At 35.2% G+C, this 22,794-nt stretch overlaps 1 protein-coding gene, 1 long non-coding RNA gene and 1 pseudogene across 2 annotated transcripts; 1 reads left to right on the top strand and 2 right to left on the bottom strand.

The window, feature by feature from the left end:
* The first annotated feature begins 126 nt into the window (after positions 1-126).
* Positions 127-12,028, top strand: LOC107716579 (CUB domain-containing protein 1-like). Its single transcript, XM_016523060.1, has 11 exons — positions 127-212; positions 296-561; positions 5,406-5,536; positions 6,211-6,295; positions 6,372-6,728; positions 6,815-7,180; positions 7,336-7,533; positions 8,542-8,919; positions 9,351-9,707; positions 9,843-9,930; positions 11,041-12,028. The coding sequence occupies exons 2-11, from the start codon at positions 498-500 to the stop codon at positions 11,588-11,590; spliced, it is 2,574 nt and encodes an 857-aa protein (XP_016378546.1). The 5' UTR covers positions 127-212; positions 296-497; the 3' UTR covers positions 11,591-12,028.
* Positions 12,029-15,769: 3,741 nt separating this feature from the next.
* On the bottom strand, positions 15,770-17,438 carry LOC107716573 (uncharacterized). Its single transcript, XR_001637226.1, has 3 exons — positions 17,173-17,438; positions 16,566-16,764; positions 15,770-15,874 (listed from the first exon to the last, which is right to left on the bottom strand). It is a non-coding gene; the product is annotated as an uncharacterized LOC107716573 (long non-coding RNA).
* A 4,625-nt stretch (positions 17,439-22,063) lies between these two features.
* On the bottom strand, positions 22,064-22,665 carry LOC107716565 (exosome complex component RRP42-like; annotated as a pseudogene).
* Positions 22,666-22,794: the final 129 nt, after the last annotated feature.

Genomic DNA, 22,794 nt, shown 5'->3' with positions numbered 1-22,794 from the left:
ATAACCTTCCAATAGAGGACCTCTAGGCTCATGAATATTACGCGTTGTCCTCATGCAGGGCTGAATCAATCCTGACTGAGGAAAACAAAAAAATCATGTTAGTTTATCTTGTAAACGTGAACTATCACAGACGTTAAATCGGCAGGATTTTGTGTCTGAAAAACTGAACGAAGTGTTAATCTATTGTTTCCTGATTCGTGCGTAATTTTAAGGTTAAGTCTTTTGGATCTATCAGAATCTCTTCGCTTAATGTAAGTTAAACTGTTTCTTGAATAATGCAATCGCACTTTTCCAGATCCTGAACGCAAGTTTGGACAGGTAGCTTGCGCGCGCACACGCCCTTCTATGAGCACAACAGGTATCAGAATCAGGAAGCGCCTGTGTAGCGTCAGACAAACTCAATCCACCATGCACGATCCAAGGATTTAAATCAAACAACGATTTTTAAAACACACACATATTATTTTGGAAAGTTCAGGAACCTCTGAAGGAGAACGATGGGCTCTTGTGTGTTTCCAGTGTTCATTGGATTGATTTTACTGCAGATTCAGAAAATCTCAGGTGAGTCTACAAAGAAGCACCACCCCAAACACGTTTTTAACATCCTCGCTACTGACATTTTTCTTTTATTAATCGTTTATGAAGGTTTAATGTTCCGAGCAATCGAAATCTATAAAATATGTTTATATATTTGACATTAAAAGCTTGAAAAGTGATCAGGTATAATGATTTGACAGTTTGAGCTACTGGGAGAGTTTGTCGTTTTAAAGTCTATTGCGTTTTTATATCGAGACATTTCATTTCATTGAACCGGGGAAATGCATGATGGGTATTTATAACAAGTTGTTTATACTAATGCATATAAATGAGTAATATTTATAGTTCTTCCCAACAGATCTGAATCTGGCCTCCCTCGTGGCCTAGTATAAAAATGAGCACTGTCTTTTGCATTTCTGACAGATGCTGTGAAAAACAACTTGTTAATTATTGACTAACAATCTGTTACTGTACAAATGGAGGGCCGCTTGCTGTAACGTGCTCTTGGGCAAGGAGGGAAAAACATAAGACTTTCACTGTTTTCTCTACAGTGAAATGCATGTCTGAGAATGTCAATGGTTGTTTGCTTTTCTATTGACATTTCAGCTTTAGGGTCAATGGACTTTCATTTTCACAGCTTTGAAAGTGACCTTCAAAGTGTTGCTGATGTATTGACGGTCAAAGCTGTGATTTTAAATGATTAAAATGAGCCAAGAGTGTGATTTGTTCATTTTTCCTGTGCAGATATAGGAGAGAATTACACATTTCATGAAATTATAAATTCCGGAGCATTCTGGAGAGTGTCTAGTTTAATGGGTTATTTGAAAGTTTTGGTAACAGATTTTGCCTGTTCTAAAATGTTTCCTAAACATATTATTATGCATTTTATTTTAGTAATTAGATTAAAAGTGTCATATCATGATGAAGTTGTGTTTATTCAATGCCACACAGATGGCTAAACCTGAAAATGTACATCAAAACTTTAACAGTTCAGTTAAACAAGTAACTTGGTTAAAGAAATAGTTTCCCCATTTGCTCAAAATTTACTTGGTCTCAGCCATCCAAGATGTAGGTGAGTTTTCCTTCATTGTAACAGATTTGGAGAAATGTAGCATTACATCACTTGCTTACGAATGGGTATGAATGGGTGCCGTCAGAATGAGAGTCCAGACAGCAGATAAAAACATCACAATAATCCACACAACTCCAGTCATCATTTAATGTTTTGCAAAGTGAAAAACAAATCGATCATTAAGACATTTTTAACTTTAAACCATTGCATCTGGCCAAAATATGAGTCATCTATCCATATTATTGCTATATCAAGTGGAAACTTAATCTTGTCTGAATCAGGAGAGAAATATGCACAGATCAAGCACCGTTTACAGTTCCAAACAAATATGTCAGTGGATTTTGATGTGAGAGGACAACAGGAGATGGACTTTTTCCACTGGAGGAAGTATTATTATGGATTATGGACTGAAGTGATGGTTTGAAGTTAAAACGCCTTAATGATGGATTTGCTTCTTACAAACAAGCAGCTTTGTTTGCTTCACAAGATGTTAACTGATGGTCTGGATTGATGGATTTATTTTCACCTGGTTCAGGCTAGAGGCTGGAGACGGAGGTGTGTGTTTACTGATTGTTGTTGTCACAAACATGAGTAAATATTAGCGGATGTTGTAGCCATTCTTATGGGGTAATATGAGAGAGTGCGGATGTTTCTCTTCTGCGTGGTTGCTTCTGTCTTGTTGAAACTTAGATTTGTGCAATCGAAATCATGTCTAAACTCGTGAGCATCTTGTGATCAAGTAAGGTTAGAGATCTTGATGCATTTGACCAGTGTTTGCTGTTCAGTTATATTTGACATTTAACTGAGTTTATGTTGATTTTTGAGGTTACCGTTATGCTGAAGTGTAGACCTTGTGGTTAGGCTATGGGTGCATTAGCTAAAATGATGTTGTTCTCAATAAGCAGTAACTCTGCTAATGCCAGTGATGAGAACACATTTACTCGATCATTACTTGCATGCTACAAAAGTTATCCTTTGAATGTGAGCAAGTGTTATGTTGGCTATTAGTTCTTATAAGAATAAATCAAATGAAACCGCTTGATGGCAAGCACATGATTTATATTGACTCTTTATGGTCATAATTTCTACCCTTCACAATCAAACGATCATGGAACATTTATGTGTGTGTATGACAGCTACTGACAACCTAAGCACAAGCTCTCCTCTGCACCACAATGGTAAGCAAAAAAAAAAACATTTTATATTCTATAAACTCTTTTAAATGTTCAAAATAATTAAACACTTAAACTCTAACAGGTCTTTCCATTCTCATGAAAATGCAGAAAACTCACACAACAGCAACAGCACTGGTTGGATCAACAAGAGTGAATTATGTTCAGGGAACATTCACAGAATATGTCAAATTCAATTGGTGTGATCTCATTAAAGGCAGAGTAAGTGATTTCTGGTAGCCAATGTTGATATTAAAATGGTCTTTAAAATGACAATAATATCGCTTATCGCAATTATGTCTGGGACAATATATCGCACAACAAAAAGTTGTTATCGTGACAGGCCTACATCTCTATCTTTCTGTCGCTCGGCTCGGCTAATGTCCGTCCCATGCACTGAAAGCTCTCTCCTCCACATCACGAGTAGACACGCCCCTTATTGCTGATTGGCTACAAGTTTGTTTTGCTATTCAGCCCGAATCAGTTTTCTAAGTCTTTTTGAAAAATCACATACCCTGCCTTTAAATTAGCATGAGTTTTACTCATCAGGACAATTAACCTAATTTACATTCAGATAAATCAGTTCAACTGTGTGGAAATATGTGGCATAATATTGTTAAGTTAGACCAACAAGCTATTTTTTTGAGTGGATCAACCAACATCTTTTAAGCCTAATTTCTAATAGGTACTATGACGCATATTTACATTCTATCATGCGCCAAACCTTCTGCAATGTCAGCATTTCTCAGAGTTATTATGGGCAAGGTGCTCTTTTTTTTCTCTTAATGTAATCAGGGAGGATCCCAGAATGCTTGACATGTGTAGTGTAATGTGCGGATATGTTCGCTCATGGACTCTTACTTTTCCAGTTTTTACTTTGTGTGAATCAGTTCTTTGTGTTTGTTTTTTTCTGTTTGGTTTCATGTGGGTTACAGCTCTCTGCTTCATCCAAGCGGTTCCTTTGGCTCTTTATTGATTGTTTCGTAGGGCAAGTCTGTGTCCAAGAAGTTAAATGCTTGATTGTAAATTTTATTGCATAATTTTTCTAATAGAATAAGTCCAAATAAAGGCCTGTTCATAAAAAGCAAAAATAATATGAATCCAATAAACAAAAAGTCAATCTAAATGAGGAAGAGAGAGAAAAACAACAAGAAGAAAACAAATGGAAGGTCCTTTCAAGGCAATAGCAAAAAAATATATTAATTAAAAATAAAATATATATAAAAATTAATTATATTATTTGTAGATTTCATTTTTAATTTAAATTATGTTGTAGCATTTTATTATACTTAATATATATTTAATGCATTTAATTAACGTTTTAATTATATTAATTGAAGCATTTATTATAATTTATAAAATTTATTATAATATAGCACACTTATTAATAACCAAATTTCTATTCTGAAGTACAGTATAAAAAACTTAAATGAGATATTTGAAGAAGAACTCTGATCAAAATTAAAGAACACTTTCAGATACCTCCCAGTTATTGGTGTTAATCTGGCACCTGGTGATAATTATCAGACTAACCCTATTTAACTGGCAGCCTAACTTTCCAGTTTTCACTGACTTTGCAAGATGGTGAGCCGTTCTAAAGTTATTGAAACCCTCCGACAGCAGGTTGTCCAGATGAAGGCCAAAGGGATGACCCTTTCAGCCACTGCAAGAGAAGTTGGTCGTTCCAAATTTGTGATTTCTAGAATATCGCATCTTTAATGTCACTAACTCATTCAAGTCCCCAAAAAGGCTGGTCGTCCACTAAAGACAAATGCACGAGAGGACAGGATAATGCGGAGACTCTCGATGGGGAATCGGTTCAACACTGCAGCTGGAATTGCTCACCAGTTCAGCGCTGAACAGGGTAAAGACCTGTCTCGGCATACAGTGTCTCAACTTTTAAGAGAATTTGGACTGAAAGCGCACTCTGCAGTGACCATGCCTCTCATCAGCAGAAAGAATCAAAAGGCTAGACTAACCTTTGCTCTTTGCTGAGGAGCATGTTGTATGGAGAGAGGAGAGAACTGGTTCAAATTGAATGCAAATGTTTATCAGAACCTCCTGCGGCAACATACGGTTCCTTCCCTGTGTTCATCACCCGATCAGCCAGCAATTTTCATGCAAGACAATGCCCCCTGTCACACAGCAAAACGGGTAAAGCAGTTCCTTGAAGCTGAAAACATTGAAATAATGAAATGGCCAGCCCAGAGTCCTGATCTAAACCAAACTGAAAATCTCTGGAAAATCCTTGGTGACAAAGTTATGGCTAAGAAACCGACTACAATCCCCGAACTGTGGAAGAGAGTAAATAAAGGGTTTTTGTTGAAGTGCCTTGGTTATTTTGTAAAACACTGTTCTACTAGCATGGTATAGCCACAACTAAAATTCCTTCAAATTTTGAACGATGAAGATTACATTATTTCTGAAAAAAAATCAAGTGTTCATAAATTGTTCTCTAATTTTGATCTCCACTGTACTTAAATCATAAATATAAAATAATGCATTTTTATACATTATTATGCATTCCAATAATTATATAAAAATATGCATTATTATTATTTAATTTTTATCAATTAATTAATTCTATATTTTATTTATTTATTCCCTTTTTTTTTTTTTTGCAGAGTGTCATAAAATAGAGGTGACTCCTGACTCTGGCACCATCATAACCTTCAGCAAGAAGACAGGACAGGGTCTGGACTGTAGTGTGTGTAAAGATGAAGGTCCGTCTCAGACCTGTAACTCCAACCTCAAACTTACTGAAGCTCGGCCCCAATCAGCCAGCAATTTTCATGCAAGACAATGCCCCCTGTCACACAGCAAAACGGGTAAAGCAGTTCCTTGAAGCTGAAAACATTGAAATAATGAAATGGCCAGCCCAGAGTCCTGATCTAAACCAAACTGAAAATCTCTGGAAAATCCTTGGTGACAAAGTTATGGCTAAGAAACCCACTACAATCCCCGAACTGTGGAAGAGAGTAAATAAAGGGTTTTTGTTGAAGTGCCTTGGTTATTTTGTAAAACACTGTTCTACTAGCATGGTATAGCCACAACTAAAATTCCTTCAAATTTTGAACGATGAAGATTACATTATTTCTGAAAAAAAATCAAGTGTTCATAAATTGTTCTCTGATTTTGATCTCCACTGTACTTAAATCATAAATATAAAATAATGCATTTTTATACATTATTATGCATTCCAATAATTATATAAAAATATGCATTATTATTATTTAATTTTTATCAATTAATTAATTCTATATTTTATTTATTTATTCCCTTTTTTTTTTTTTTGCAGAGTGTCATAAAATAGAGGTGACTCCTGACTCTGGCACCATCATAACCTTCAGCAAGAAGACAGGACAGGGTCTGGACTGTAGTGTGTGTAAAGATGAAGGTCCGTCTCAGACCTGTAACTCCAACCTCAAACTTACTGAAGCTCGGCCCACCATCGTGACTTTCAACTGCTCTCAGCCGGGGGACATCTTTACTGTGGAGATCAACCAAGAAATCGGTGAGTAACAACATGCAGAGCCTGAATTATCCATTTGATACAAATCACCTTCTACATCACTTAAATCTCTACACAGATTGCTCAACAACAGGCTGTAGCATCATTGCAGTGCATCCAGATTCGACACGATTCCTGGAATTCAGCAGAACCTTCACCTGGGATCTGAAGGTTCTGTCAGGCAGGATGTTTCAACTGGACTTTCCATCTCCAGGAATGAGACAGATCAAGCCTTCAGAATCCTGTCCAGACAAACACACCTACACCATCATTACATACCAGCGCGCAGGACCAGCCAACATCGGCACGTTCTGTGGGAACGGTACCATCAGCCGTATCCAGGTCTTGTATAGAGGTCGAGTGGCTCTGGAGGTTCCCAAAGGGACAGACCTGAACCCATCTAACTTCAAATTGTCCATGGGACCAGCAGCAACAGGTTAGAAGTAGTGATTTGCAACAAGAACATTTTAATTAGTGTTTAGTTTCTTATCTAATTTTATTTCTCGTTCTTTGCATCTCCAGCACTAGTTGAGGTGGACGTCAAGCTGCCCGGAGGACCGTCATCTGCTGATTTCTTCACACCAAATTACGCCACAGGCTACTACAATGAAGAAAAAATGAAGTGGAACTTTGCTGTTAAGCCTATGCACAATTTTACTGTTCACTTTCAACATTACACTCCACCAGAATGCCAAAAGAACATTGTTATGTGCGATTATGCACTGGGAGACAAGACTTCATTCACAAAGGCCCCAACAGACATTCAGCCGGCTAATAAACAGGGAGATTTCAGCCTGACTCTGACCAATTGTGATGCAAAGAAAGGGGCAAATGTTCCTGGGCTTTCCTTGAACTTCAACGTGGAGGTGTTCAGGAGTGGGATTCCATGTAAGGAGAAATTAAGCATGTAGATTTGGTTTTGTTTCTGAAATCATATTGTTTTTGAGTTTGGGGCCATTTTACGGTCAGTTTGGTACCTTGAACATGTCATGCTTCTGAGTTGCTGATAAATAACAGGTTGTCCATCTTCCTATTCCATTCAGATCTTTGCACTGTGGATCTCCGGAATGAGGAGGGATTGAGCCTGCAAATAGAAAATAAAAACCCAGAGTCGTACTGTGAAATGAGCTTGAACTCTGTGATACAGGAGAAAATAGTGGTTCCTGCTGGCACCAAAGCTGACCTGTCCTTCCTCGACTGCCCCGTGCAGGATCTGCAGCTGACAGCCACCAAAGTCATAGGTAACTATAACATAATGAAAAGGAAAAGCTTTAGACATGGAAAAATACTTGTTTAATCTGGCTTTGATTCACCAGATTGGTAAAATCAGACAGACTTCTCTTTTCTAAGACATTGAAACTGATGTGCTGACAGCTCTTCTGGCTATTTTTGTTTTGGGGTATGTACTGCAATTTGACTTGTGTTTTCATATTTAATTCAGTATCAAACAGGGTGTAGAATTGCGATTTGAATTTGAATGTGTGGAAGTAATTAAAATAAACTCAAATATAATCAAAATCAACAGCAATTTTTAACTAGAAATATATATATATATATAAATAAATAATATTTAAAAAGCCTTGAAGTTAGATCAAGTTTCAAATGTCATAAGTGTTTGTTTATATATTTGATCATATTTAATAAATTCACTTTTGAAGACCTAAGTGGGGGATCACCAGTGTTATTTTAATGTAATTAATATACTATTGTAGTTTTAATGAATATTTTGAATCAGTTTTTATTTTTATATTTTCCATTTTCATTTTAGTTAAAGTTTTAGGACAGTGCGCTATCTGTTTTGAATATCTTTGAATCACGATTCGGTAAATTCCTTTCTTGTCATTCCAATTCAACTTCCTGTGGAGTGTGGCCAGTTAAATTCAAACTGAACTCAGGAATGGAAAAGGAGCTAGTTCTTCTGAATTTTGCACTGTTCATTACAGGACATTTTTGGGGGAAAGTGTACCAAGGACTTTTTATTTATTTATTTATTGGCTAGATAAGGATTAAAAACTCCCCAAACTGACAATTTCAAAAAACCAAACTGTGGATGAATAATACTTTACAGAACAAATCCATTTCTCCAATAACAAATGACAAAACTATCAGTGTTCGTGCACGGCAGCCTTTGACGCTCTTGCCGACGTGATTTCTATAGTCTTTAATTCTTGACAGAACCATTTTGAGATTCCTTCACCACATTATTTTGATTTGTTCATCTTTCTTCCCTTTCCTCCATTTAATTATAGACTGTTCGAGTGTGTCTGCCCGTGACGTCAGTGGGACGCCCCTCACCATTCCCGCTATGGACCCTAGTCTTCCTGTCCCCCTCCATCAGTTCACCTGGCTGCTCCGTGTGTGGGATCAAGGCACCGTGGATCTCATGTCTCCAAAAGGAAACCTGCACCAGTCTGTACCAGACAAGCAGTGTAATGAGAGAGTCTCGCTGGTCATCTCTGAGACCGAGGGCTCCAACATTGGCCTGTTTTGCTCTGCAGCTGAAGGCGCTATCCAAAAAATCCAAATCAAAGGGAATGTTTCCATTACTGTAACGCCTAACAATATAAAAGACCTGAGCCAGGAGAAAGAACCTTTCTTAAAATTCGGCATTAGTCCAGAGAGCACTGGTAAGTACACTACTAGTCAAAAGTTTGGAATTATTTTTTTTTGGTTTTTTTGGGAGGTTTTTGAAAGTCTCTTATGCTCACCAAGGCTACATTTATTTGATTAAAAATACAGTAAAAACAGTAAAATTTTACAATATTATTACAATTTAAACTACTGGTTTTCTATTTGAATATATTTTAAGATGTAATTTATTTGTCTGATGCAAAGCTGAATTTCCAGCATAATTACTCCAGTCTTCAGTCACACGATCCTTCAGAAATCTTTCTTATTATTATGTTGAAAACAGTTATGGTGCTAAACATTTTTGTAGAAACCATGAGATGTTTTACATTTTTCAAGATGCTTTTGATGAATAGAAAGTTAAGAACAAAGAACAAAGGTTTTACCCAACTGAGAGTTTCATTGCAGTGTCTTTCTGTTTTCTTCACAGAAAATGTAATCTACACTGTATCTCCTCTTATTTCGGGACCCACGTACATTGCGACACCAAACTGGCCCGACGGCATGAATCCTTCCTCGTCCGCCTCATGGATCGTCTACGTTCCTCAAGAGTACAAGGCCGAGCTGCTGTTCTCCAATATCGTCAACCCCACATGTGACTCAGGTCACACCGAGGTCACAGTCGGACCACTGGACTCTCAAGGCCAAACGCAGTCCTGGAGAGAAGATCAGAGCTTCACCAGCCCCATCGTCCAGCAGCAGAGCTTCTACCTGAACATGTCCAACTGCGAGCCCAAGAGCGGCCGCTTCGCTGTGCTCTCAAAGATCAGTCTGCAGAAGGAAACCAGTAAGCAAAAGGCTTTCATTTCAAATTTTGTCTTCATTTTTATGTTTGCTCATTGATCACAGTCTACATTGTTGTGTTAGTTTACAAGTATTACAATAAAAGATAATCATTCCTACTGTTTTTCTCTCTGTACAGAGAAGTTCCTGGGCATTATCTTGGCTGTAGTCGGGGTGCTGTTGTTGTTGGTAATCATCGCAATTATAGTTGTGTGCGTCATTCGAAAGTAAGTCTGAATTTTCTTTGGTATTTGTTGTCAAACTTTTTCATCCTGAATAATGTTGGGCATAAAAAAAAATAAAAAAATTTTTTTCTGCAACAAATGGATAATTGTGACTGTTCCAAGTAGCAGCAGCCCTAAATCAGGCAATAAAATAAAATACATATTTAAAATGTAAACTGCATCATGCACACAGATAGCACAGTTAGATTACCAAATAAAATCATAAGCCAGATAGTTATGGCAATGTTCGGAATGGACTATAGTGATTTTTACTAGTTTTAATAGTATTAAACAACTTTTTTTTTTTCTGAAATTAATTTGCATATTTTATACTGTTGCATATGCAACATTTCAAACCTGTTATTATTGGTAACTAAAACCATTGAAAAATGTCATTGCTTGAAATATAATTAGGAAAAACCTTTTATTTCATCTAGTTGCCAAGGCAACATTTCTAATTATTATTTAGTTTAACTTGAATATTAAAATAACTAAAAATGGTATAAAAATTCATAAAAGCTATATATATCAAATATATATAAAAATGACAAAAACGCATAACAAAGTTACTAAAACAGTAACCGAATTAAATACATTCAAAAGGGGGAAAATATTAAAAATATTTAAGAAAAAAGTATAATAGTGTATAAATGATTCTAAAATAACACTGTTTTAAATATTGTCAAATGACATCACTGTGTGCCATGTTTAATTCAGTGCATTCCTGGCAATAATTACAGTTCTTTTGCTTTTTCATCCGATTTTGTGCAAATAGAGAACTTTTGGCAATCAGATGAAATAGTGATTTGAAAAAGATGTTTTGGCACAGATGTACTACATATCTAAGTATTAAATGCATGCAAAAAATAGTATATATACTACATACTGTAACAATAGTATAGTAGTATGCTATTCTGAACAAAGCTGAATTAAGTTTGAGAATTTTGCCATTGCTGCTTGATATATTATGAATAATTTTGCAGATATTCAGACCTTTTCCACTGACAAACATAAATCTAGAATTAAAACATGTAGCCTCGAACTTAAAGTTCACTCCTGATTGTGTAATTTTAGGAATAAATAACATTTTGAAACTATTTTCTTCTCTTTTAGAAGGAAAAACAAACCAAAGACCAACAGATCCTCCATCTATATACCCCGAGGGAAACCTGTCCTCCCAGGTAACGCCGGCTTCCCAAAATCCAGAGCAGACAATGAGTCCCACGTCTATGCCTCTATCGACGACCCTACCATGTACGGACATCTTCTGGACAAGAACCAACCTGCAGAGGTTGACAGTGGAGCCTGGAGCAATGGACATCAGGTGGATGCGTACCGTCCGTTCACAGGCCCCATGGACTCCATCCCAGCAGCTACGGATTTGTCCGCTGAATATTCGCTGGACACAAGAGAAGGAGATGCATTTCAGCCTTTCCTAAACCCAACCACCACCTTTAACCTCCTGAGGCCTCGCTCGCCGCTCATATCGCAGGGAAGCTTAGGATTCGAAGATCGTAGGATGATGGCTAATGCGCTGAACACTTTCAAGAGTGGCGGGGATATAAATCCCATTCGTCTGTCTGCTGATGAATCCAGACTACAACCTCAAATGGATTCGGACTCTGATTCTTATCCTGAGCCAGAATATGAGGAAGCCATGTGAGGATGCGGATATAATTAAATGGCTGATCGCTAAAAACTGTCAGATTTTATTGGGAGAGCAGAAAAGCCATTGGCTGCAAGCCTGCGCATGTGTGCACAATGTTTTTTTTGTAAAGCTTTGAACTAATGCAAAAAGGACACGCTCTCTCTCGCCGCTCTAGTGGTCATGTGTGTATCTTGCATGTATATTTTATTAAAAATGGGGTTTTAAATATTTTTTTATGGGCTTTTAGCCTGAATGTACAGAAATAACGCTCTTGTTGGAGCCGTTTGAGAGCCGAATCCCTTGGTGGAAGTGTTCCGTGACTTTCTCTATTGGATATTTTTTTTGTTTTAACAGTGATTATCTCCAGGCTACAGGTTTCATATGTGTTTGTTATTCAATTCTGTACGTTTACTTCATGCATTCTTAAAATAAATTCTCAGGTATTTTAATAGATGTTCCTCACTGTTCAGAATATATTAGGAATGAAGACAATCACACAGGTCAGAATCAGATGCAGAGTTTTCACATTTTCTGCAATGGCTTAGAAGAAAATTCAGCAGAACTCTGTGGAATAGATGTTAAGATGCATGGTATTTTACATGGCAAAATTAGGGATGCAGCAATATAGAAATTCTTAGCATTATTTTGATGTCATGCCCGATAATAAAATCAGTTGTTTTAAAGGCTAGATTTAAATTTAAATTAAATATTTAATGTTGACTCTCACTTTATATATTAATAAAATTCTGTTTGATCCTAATAAATTATTTTCATGTCATGCTCAATAACCAATAAATGTTGATATCAATGATTTATTGATACTCAATAAATCAAAAAATAAAAAACTACAAATCAGTCATTAAAGTCTAAAACTAAAGCTACGCATCACAGCATTAGAATGTACTGTTTGAAAAATGGATATTAATTTTGATATTACAACCGTTTATGCCCTTAAGTGAGTGATAGATGATAGCAGAGGCAATCTAAATGTAAAAATAGGCAGAAATGAGAGTGACTGATAACGATGAACCTTTCATATCAGCCGATAACTGATATTGTGCATCCTTAGGTACAACCCCAATTCCAGAAAAGTTGTATGAAATGCCATAAATCAAGATTATGTTATTTGTTAATTCTCTTTAACCTTTATTTAATTGACTAAAGTACAAAGAAAAAAAATCCAATGGTTTCACTGGCCAACTAAATTTTTTGTAAATATAAACAAATTTTAATTTTAATGGCTGCATCACACTCCAAAAAAAGTTGGGACAGAGGCATGTTTACCACTGTCACATCACCTTTCCTTTTAATTTTAACACCTTTCCCTGTTTAATTGTTTGGGAATTGAGGATACTAATTGTTACAGTTTTGCCAGCAATATTTTTGTCCAATCTTGCATGATACAAGACTTCAGATGCTCAGCAGTCTGTGATCGTCGTTGTCTGATTCTCCTTTTCATGACTGGTCATACATGTTCAATAGGATATTTACAAAATACATTTAAGTTGGTCAGTGAAAACTTTGGAAATCTTTTCCAAATTAAATAAAAGTTTAAGAGAATTAACAAATCACAAAACGTCCCAACTTCTCTGGAATTGGGGTTGTAAAATGTTATAAATGGAGCTGGCAATTCAAAACTCAATGGCAGGTGAAAGTATAATCAAATTAGTCAAAATATAATAAATGAATATGTAATGAGCATTTTAATTCTGCAGAAATCTGCTGAATACAAGCATATTTTTGATAAACACTTTATTGAGATAAAAATATATGTTCAGGTTATATCAGGCAAGACATTTAGTTTGTTAGAAAATAAACAAGTTACTAAACTAGCAATCTGAGATAATCATCGTTCAATTGGAATCATCGTTTATCAGGTGGCTGGAATTCTTTGTAAAAAAGAAAAATCATTAAGATTCAATAATCTTAAAGGAATCGTTCACCTAAAAATGAAAAACTGCTTCAAAAGAAATTAAATGAAAAAGATATAGATGAGTTTGTTTCTTCATCAGAACAGATTTGGAGTAATTTTGAATTGTTTGGGAATTGAGGATACTAATTGTTACAGTTTTGCCAGCAATATTTTTGTCCAATCTTGCATGATACAAGACTTCAGATGCTCAGCAGTCTGTGATCGTCGTTGTCTGATTCTCCTTTTCATGACTGGTCATACATGTTCAATAGGATATTTACAAAATACATTTAAGTTGGTCAGTGAAAACTTTGGAAATCTTTTCCAAATTAAATAAAAGTTTAAGAGAATTAACAAATCACAAAACGTCCCAACTTCTCTGGAATTGGGGTTGTAAAATGTTATAAATGGAGCTGGCAATTCAAAACTCAATGGCAGGTGAAAGTATAATCAAATTAGTCAAAATATAATAAATGAATATGTAATGAGCATTTTAATTCTGCAGAAATCTGCTGAATACAAGCATATTTTTGATAAACACTTTATTGAGATAAAAATATATGTTCAGGTTATATCAGGCAAGACATTTAGTTTGTTAGAAAATAAACAAGTTACTAAACTAGCAATCTGAGATAATCATCGTTCAATTGGAATCATCGTTTATCAGGTGGCTGGAATTCTTTGTAAAAAAGAAAAATCATTAAGATTCAATAATCTTAAAGGAATCGTTCACCTAAAAATGAAAAACTGCTTCAAAAGAAATTAAATGAAAAAGATATAGATGAGTTTGTTTCTTCATCAGAACAGATTTGGAGTAATTTAGCATCACATCACTTGCTCACCAGTGGATCCTCTGCGGTGAATGGGTACCGTCAGAATGAGTCCAAACAGCTGATAAAAACATAACGGTAATCCAGAAGTAATCCACATGACTCCAGTCCATCAATAACTGTCTTGTGAAGTAAAACATTTTTTTGCATATTTGTAAGAAATAAATACATCAATAAATTGATTTAATTGCAAACCATTGCTTCCGGTGAGAAAATGAGTGCTCTATCCGTAATATTGCATTCCTCAGTGAAAAAGTCTTCTTGTCTGAATCAGGAGAGAAATATGTAAAGATCAAGCAGCATTTAGCGAAACCAAGCAATCTGAGATAATCATCGTTCAATTGGAATCATCGTTTATCAGGTGGCTGGAATTCTTTGTAAAACAGAAAAATCATTAAGATTCAATAATCTTAAAAAGGGGTCATATGATGCTGCTAAAAAGAACATTATTTTGTGTTTTTGGTGTAATTAAATGTGTTTATGCGGTTTAAAGTAAAAAAAAAACATTATTTTCCACATACTGTACATTATTGTTTCTTTTTGTAATTTTTATTATTATTTTTAATATGTCTATATAGCTCTTATTAATTTTGTTTCCGTTTTAGTTTGTTATTTTAGTACTCGTTAAACTAAATTATGCTTTAGCATCAAATTGCTGAAATAAAATCATAATTTTTAAATATTTTATTTTATTTAAAATAATGAAAATGTTTTTTTTTAATTGTTTTAGTTTTAATTTTTGTTAAATTTAAACTGCCCTGATATATGAGGCCCATATGCACAAATCAGCCAATCACAACAGAGGCCATTTACATATATTTTACAATAGCAAAATAGCTTGTTTGATTGTAAGAAAGTCAGAAAGTAGGTTGAAAATGATCATCAAAAAATTAATTATGATTGTTTTTGGTGCAAGAAACCTTGATTAACATTATAAGTGTATTTAAGGGAAAATTATATATAAAATAATAAAAAATATATTAGATACGTGAAAAGCGCTGTACAAATAAACTTGAATTGAATTGAATTGAACTTAGAGTGATGTTTGGCCTGTGTTTGATTAGTCTACTTTTAGAATATTGAAGTCGTATAGTCTTATGAAATATTACACATATTGTCTTAAGATTTCCTCATACATCAAACACTGGACAACATCTGACTCAATGTTCTCCAGCGAAAACACAAGCTGTAAAAAGCATCAAAAGCGACATGTGAAGGCCATGTGTCTTACGTAAGGGAGAAACTCTAATCCAAACAATACGCCACAGTCTGCAGAACAACGTTTTTTTTTTTTTCTGAGCTCAAGGGCCAGACAGAATCCCAACTTCTTTTTTTTGGAGTCAAATAAACTAGGATAGATATTGTCTAGATGCTTCACTAATGTCTTTATCAGAGCATGTCTTTATGCAGGTGGATTTAAGGCGTAATGGGGAAACTCAGTGAAGTTCTCACCAGTCTGCAGGGCCTGCTGCTCCTTTAGAAGATTCAGTTCCACCACAATGTCATTGATCTGCTGTTGTAGGTCCTCCAAAGCAGCGCTGACTTGAGTATCTGAGTCTTAGAGAATAGATCTTAGGATGAAGTAAATCAAACATGTTTTCAGACCATTAAGATGTAATTTATACTGATTAAAATATTACTGTAATGAGAGAATCACTATTGAGAACACTGTTTACTGAGAATGGGATTGACAAAAAATAAAAATAATAATAATAAAATGTAAAATGTATGGATGCATTACAAAAGTTTGTTTTCTTAATGCAATATATCTGTAAAAACGGGGCACAATGTACTGTATTAATATTAAGGAATTTTCCATATTTATTATTATTATTTACAGGTGTTTTACCTGTATTTTCAACTGAGCACTTCATTGGCTTGTGTTTTAGGGTTAACAGAAACATTACCAAATAATAATAATAATAATAAGTCCAGGCAGATTTTTTTTTACTGTGTATACATTCAGTATTGATTATTATATAACGTGCAACTTGAGAATCAATTGTATTAAACTGATTGAAATTGAAAATTAGCTATTTTAAGATAAATTTAAAAAAACACAAATATATTAAACATATCACTGCTTACTGAGTAGGAAACTTCAAACTGAGTCCACTTTTCTTCAAACATCAACAATGATGCTCTGCAACTGAACTTTCTCAACTTCTAGAATTCACACAAAGCTGCTTTCAACTTGAATAAATGATGGAACTCAAGACAAAAATTAGCAAAAATCATCCTGCCTCACCTTTTTTAGCGTTGGGCTTCTTTTTGGGAGTGTTCTGCTGATGTGAGGTGTGTGTGAGGAGCAGCAGGACTCCCAGCAGAAGACAGCCGTCTCTGAGTCTCATGGTGAAGTCTGGAGAATGAGGAGAGATCTCTGCTTCTCAGCTCCGCTCACAGAGGAAAACTGCTGTAATAAGAACCTGCTGCGTTTGTTCTTCATCCTGAGCAGAGCGGAGGAGTGACGTCCTCATACACCACACACACACACACACACACACACACACACACACACACATTTAAATATCATATTATTGTAATTAAGCTTTAAAAATGTGAACACAATGAAACCACAATAACATACATTGAAACAAGAATATCTGACTTTCTTCTGTGTAACATAAAAAGATAAATTTAAAAATACTGGTAACCAAACAGTTTTGGATCCCACTGACTTTCATTGTATTGTTTGTCCATAAAATGGAAGTCAATGGGAACCAAAGCTTTGGTTACCAACATTCTTCAAAATATCTTCTATGTTCATTTTTGGGTGGACTATCCCTTTAAAAAGCTCCTATGATTTATATTGCAGATTATAAACTTGGATGCACATTTAGAATTAATTTACTAACTCAGACAGGAAAGTAGGTTCACAAATTGCTCAGTACACATTGAGAGTCCTGGAAAATGTAGGGTCTCCTCAGGACACATTTCCCATCATGCATTCTTCTCGTGTATGATATTGTTATCTGTGCAGTGATAGCTGCTGTTTGTTTTGGATTCACCGTGTCACAGGAAGAAGCAAAGCTATTATGGGATGGAATATATCCATATGGCTCACAGCAGCTGGATCTTCCTCAGACGACACGTGGCAGACGAGACGTCCTGCTGGACAGCGGTGTGAGCACAACACCATCCCAGGAAAAAATGACAACTAGAGCACCTGTGAACTTACACAAGTCTATGAATATTCAAAAAATGTATTCCACATATCGTTTTACCTAATATGTGCAATTAAATCAAATATCCTTATAGGACAAAAGAAACATAAAAATTACCAACACGCAACAACTTTTAAAGGAATAGTTCACCCAAAGTTTTGGATTCACCGTGTCACAGGAAGAAGCAAAGCTATTATGGGATGGAATATATCCATATGGCTCACAGCAGCTGGATCTTCCTCAGACGACACGTGGCAGACGAGACGTCCTGCTGGACAGCGGTGTGAGCACAACACCATCCCAGGAAAAAATGACAACTACAGCACCTGTGAACTTACACAAGTCTATGAATATTCAAAAAATGTATTCCACATATCGTTTTACCTAATATGTGCAATTAAATCAAATATCCTTATAGGACAAAAGAAACAAAAATCACCAACACGCAACAACTTTTAAAGGAATAGTTCACCCAAAAATGAAAATTTGCTGAAAATGTACTCACCCTCAGGCCATTCAAGATGTAGATGAGTTTGTTCATTGTAACAGATTTGGAGAAATTAAGCATTACATCACTTTCTCACCAATTTATCCTCTTCAGTGAATGGGTGCCGTCAGAATGAGAGTCCAAACAGCTGATAAAAACATCACACAATAATCCACAAGTATTCCACACGACTACAGTCCATCAATTAACATCTTGTGAAGCGAAAAGCTGCGTGCTTGTAAGAAATAAATCCATAAAGACATTTTTAACGCCAAACTGTTGCTAAAATGAGTCCTCTATCCATGATATAGCTTTTTACATTAAAAAAAGTCACCTTGAGAAATATGAACAGATTTTGTTTACAAGCTAAACAGTCCATGCTGGTGGATTTTGATGTGAGATGACAACAGAGAATGGGCTTTTCCCCTGGAGAAAGGAATATTATGGATTACAGACTTGTATCATAGCTGGAAGCAACAGCTTTAAAGGGGTCATATGATGTTGCTAAAAATAACATTATTTTGTGTATTTGGTGTACCAAACAAACTAGTTTCGCTTTCACAACGAAACGCACAGCGTCACACACAGCAGGCTAGAGTGAGCGGAGGCCGGTGGGCCTGAGTGAGCGGCGGCGGGCTAGAGTGAGGGACGGCCGGTGGGCTAGAGAACGACTCGGCCGGCGGATTCGACGAAGGAGTGGCGGCGGGCGCTTTGGATTTGAGACTTTAGTCTTTGCAACTTTAGGGATCTTATCTATGCATGAACAGCTTGTAACACTCCAAAGAGAAAGGAAAATTTGAAATTGCATCATATGACCCCTTTAAGTTCAAACATCTTAAAGATGGATTTATTACAAACATACAGCTTTTCGCTTCAAAATGCATTAATTGATGGACTGGAGTGGTGGAGATGTGTACTTGTTGATTATTGTGATGTTTTTATCAGCTGTTTGGACTCCCATTCTGACGGCACCCATTCACTGCAGAGGATCCACTGATGAGCAAGAGATGTTATGTTAAATTTCTCCAAATCTGTTTTGATGAAGAAACAAACTCATCTACATCTTGGATGGCCTGACGGTGAGTAAATATTAAGCAAAATTTGTAAATATATATTTTTATGTTATTAAAAATTTTTTTTGTAAAGTATTCTTTTATGGATTCTGAGTATTCTGTTCTACTCATTTATAAAATGTAGGTATATATAAAAAAAAACATTAAAAAAATTCTCTCAAACAGCTCAAAATGTTTACAGAAAAACATCTGAATTGAGAGAAGAATCATTTAACATTCAGTCATCTGTTAAACACACCAGTTTGAAAGCTAGTCTGAGTTCAGTCATTCTCTTTTGGAAGGCCAAACAAAGTAGTTTCGCTTTTACAACGAAACACAGCGTCTCCACGTCATGGCGGCGGCAACAATACTGGAAAGGAAAAATTGAAATTGCATCATATGACCCCTTTAAGTTCAAACATCTTAAAGATGGATTTATTTATTACAAACATAGAGCTTTTCGCTTCAAAATGCGTTAATTGATGGACTGGAGTGGTGTAGATGTGTACTTGTCGATTATTGTGATGTTTTTATCAGCTGTTTGGACTCTCATTCTGACGGCACCCATTCACTGCAGAGGATCCACTGATGAGCAAGAGATGTTATGTTAATTTCTCCAAATCTGTTTTGATGAAGAAACAAACTCATCTACATCTTGGATGGCCTGAGGGTGAGTAAATATTAAGCAAATTTTTAAAATATATTTTTTTATGTTATTAAAAAAAAATTTGTGAAGTATTCGTTTATGGATTCTGAGTATTCTGTTCTACTCATTTATAAAATTCAGGTATAAACATTTCTCTCAAACAGCTCAAAATGTTTACAGAAAAATATCTGAATTGAGAGAAGAATCATTTAACATTCAGTCATCTGTTAAACACACCAGTTTGAAAGCTAGTCTGAGTTCAGTCATTAAAACCACAGCTGGAAAAATGAAAACAAAAACAGCAATGTTATATAACCTCACATTTGACGGGATTCTTTGTTAGTTTAAATTTTTAAGCAGGACATAACAAACATCGTAGAAAATTTAGCTCATTTATTTAAAAAAACAAAAAACAAAAACAAAAAAGGTCCAAAAAAAGGAAGCTAACCGAGGAATCCCACTTTCTGCTGTTTCTTGCCAAGACTTTCTTCTTTCTGCAGCAGCTCCATGAGAGGCACATGAAGAGCCTTTCCCACACGCTTACCAGCCTATAACATGAACACACGATAACAGTGAATATAAACTCCTAACCAGGAGTCAACCATTTATTATACAAAATATATATATATATATATATATGCTATATATGTATATGATATACTAAATATGTTTCATGGGAAAATCACTTAAGGCAAGGCAAGGCAAGGCAAGTTTATTGGTATAGCACATTTCATACACAGTGGTAATAAAGCTGAAATAAAATAAAATATTAGATGAAAAATGTAAACTTATTTTTAATTTTACACTATAACAGCATTAAAGGCTATATGCTAAAATGAAAAATAATACGATTTAAAATAGTCTCAACAGCAATACCTAAATGAATTTTATACAATCATTTAACAACATTATTTTTACAAACAAAAAAAATCAAATAAATAAATATATAAAAATAACTATTATATTCAAATTAAAAATGTATAAACATTTCTAATAATTTCCCAAGAGAAACTTCAAAAAAGCTCCTTAATGTACTTAATGAAAGCATTTACAACCTAAAAAAATTACTTAAATTCATGTGGAAGTACTAAAATGCCTAAAACAAAAATGCCTAAAAAAATAATAATAATCCGAAAGTACACAAATAAAAGCTAAATAATAATACTATAACAGTATATAAAATAATAGTATAATAACACAACCTGCCACAGTTTTAACATTTCCTTATGGAAACTTTACAGCTTTGATGGGAAAAAACACACTGTTACTTACCGTGTATTAAACAGAGCAGCTTTTATTGCGATGGATATGGCATCAAACAGGTTTCCGTCACACTGCAGAAGCTGCACACATAATTACGCATTTAAATGAATGATAAATTAACAGCATACAGATATCATAATATTTCATAGTATTTAAGGAAAATATTTAATTCAACATTCTCTTCCTGAGAAGTGAATATGAGGATGCTGTTATCACCCTCTTCTGGACGGATATGCGAGTCACTGACCAACACGTCCACATACAGCACCCAGCAGTTCTCTCCCGGGCAGATGCAGAGGGAACGCAGGTCCACGCTGTGTCTGTTGTTCTTAACTTTGATAAAGTATATCTCTTTGGTTTTGAGACTTTAGTCTTTGCAACTTCAGGGATCTTATCTATGCACAATCAGCTTGTAACACTCCAAAGAGAAAGGAAAACTTGAAATCGCATCATATGACCCCTTTAATGGTTAAACTTTTTTAGTACAAATAAATATGTTCAAAATAAAAAATGTCCAGAGATGTACTAAATATGACTCATGGGATAACTGCTTAAACAGAACTAACTTAGTTATTAAATGTTGTACAACTATAAATATATTCACTACAGAAATTTCCATAACTTTTCCAGGCCTGAAACCAATATTTGTAATTAATACTAAAACTAATAAAAATTGTTACTGTTAATTGAAGTTAAGCTGAAATAAATATAAAATATAAATATTGAATGAAAAACAAATTTAGAAATGTTGCTTTGGCAACTAACTGAAATAAAATAAGTTTCAATGAAGTACTAAAATTACTAATAAAAAAATAAACTGTAGCTAAATAGAAAGATAAAAAAAATAAAAATGACTAAATCACAACAAAATGACTAAAATCTTTTACATTAAAAAGACCACCTAAACATATAAAAGCTAATTCAAAATATTAATAAATACTACAGTAGTATGTAAATAAAAATATAGCTTGTGCACCTACACATGCATTATGTACCAAACTGAGAAATGTCTAAATTGCATGATGATTTTTAAAAGCTATTGCACAGTCATTCTGGTAGTCATTTACAGAGTGGCTGTAACGATGGATGCTTGATGTCTATTTTGCACCTATAAATATGATGATCTCTAAACACTCACCAGTCCACAAAGAACTCCAGATAACCTTCATCTGGCACCATGGCTTTGGGTTTACCAATCTCTGCCTTTACTCCTACAAGAACATCTGTGTGGCCCTGTCAAACACATCACACAACATAATGAATTACAAAACCGCTGGTGCTATTACTGCACATAAAACTGTTTACTTCCACATACAAGACTGATTTTAGCAGAACCATCAGTGTTTTGACACCACATCCGTCTCGATCTCCATGTGTCTGTAGTCTTCACATCCTCGTCCGTCCAATCTCAGGTCATCCTGTCAAAAATATTCAGAATTTAACCCTCATGCTTTGTATGGTGTCTCAGAAAAGTATCAGGTTAATGTGATAACATATAATTTATAATTTATTTTCTACAGTGTGTTTCTGCTTAATTGACACCAAGCAGAAAACTGTTTCTATCCTGAATGACAGCCACCTTTCTGAAGTCGTTTAATAAAAATAAATTATCAAACGTGCGATTTTACTTACTCGAACTCCATGCATAATATAAACCTTCTCCGCTTCGCTTACTTGAACTGCTGCCATGTTTCAAACACACGCAGTACACCGCGCGTCATCACAAAGCGCGAGAAGCAGACTGCGAAGGCGGAGCCTGGAGTTAATAGCCCAATCATATGCCAGTGCGTAAAAAGAGGGCGGGAAGATTTGCGAAATTTGTAATCTGATTGGATAAGAAATATGTCAATTCCTACAGCAGGACC

The sequence above is a fragment of the Sinocyclocheilus rhinocerous genome, unplaced genomic scaffold (genome assembly GCF_001515625.1).
Source record: "Sinocyclocheilus rhinocerous isolate Xijiao unplaced genomic scaffold, SAMN03320098_v1.1 scaffold1682, whole genome shotgun sequence".
NCBI lineage: Eukaryota > Metazoa > Chordata > Actinopteri > Cypriniformes > Cyprinidae > Sinocyclocheilus > Sinocyclocheilus rhinocerous.
This window is presented reverse-complemented; position numbering and strand designations above follow the sequence as displayed.

Bases quoted from the DNA above. Each gene is read 5' to 3' on its own strand.
- LOC107716579 (XM_016523060.1), top strand. From the start codon at position 498: ATGGGCTCTTGTGTGTTTCCAGTGTTCATTGGATTGATTTTACTGCAG. The intron at 6,729-6,814 runs GTTAGAAGTAGT...TTGCATCTCCAG, and splicing joins CATGGGACCAGCAGCAACAG to CACTAGTTGAGGTGGACGTC. The intron at 7,534-8,541 runs GTAACTATAACA...ATTTAATTATAG, and splicing joins GACAGCCACCAAAGTCATAG to ACTGTTCGAGTGTGTCTGCC.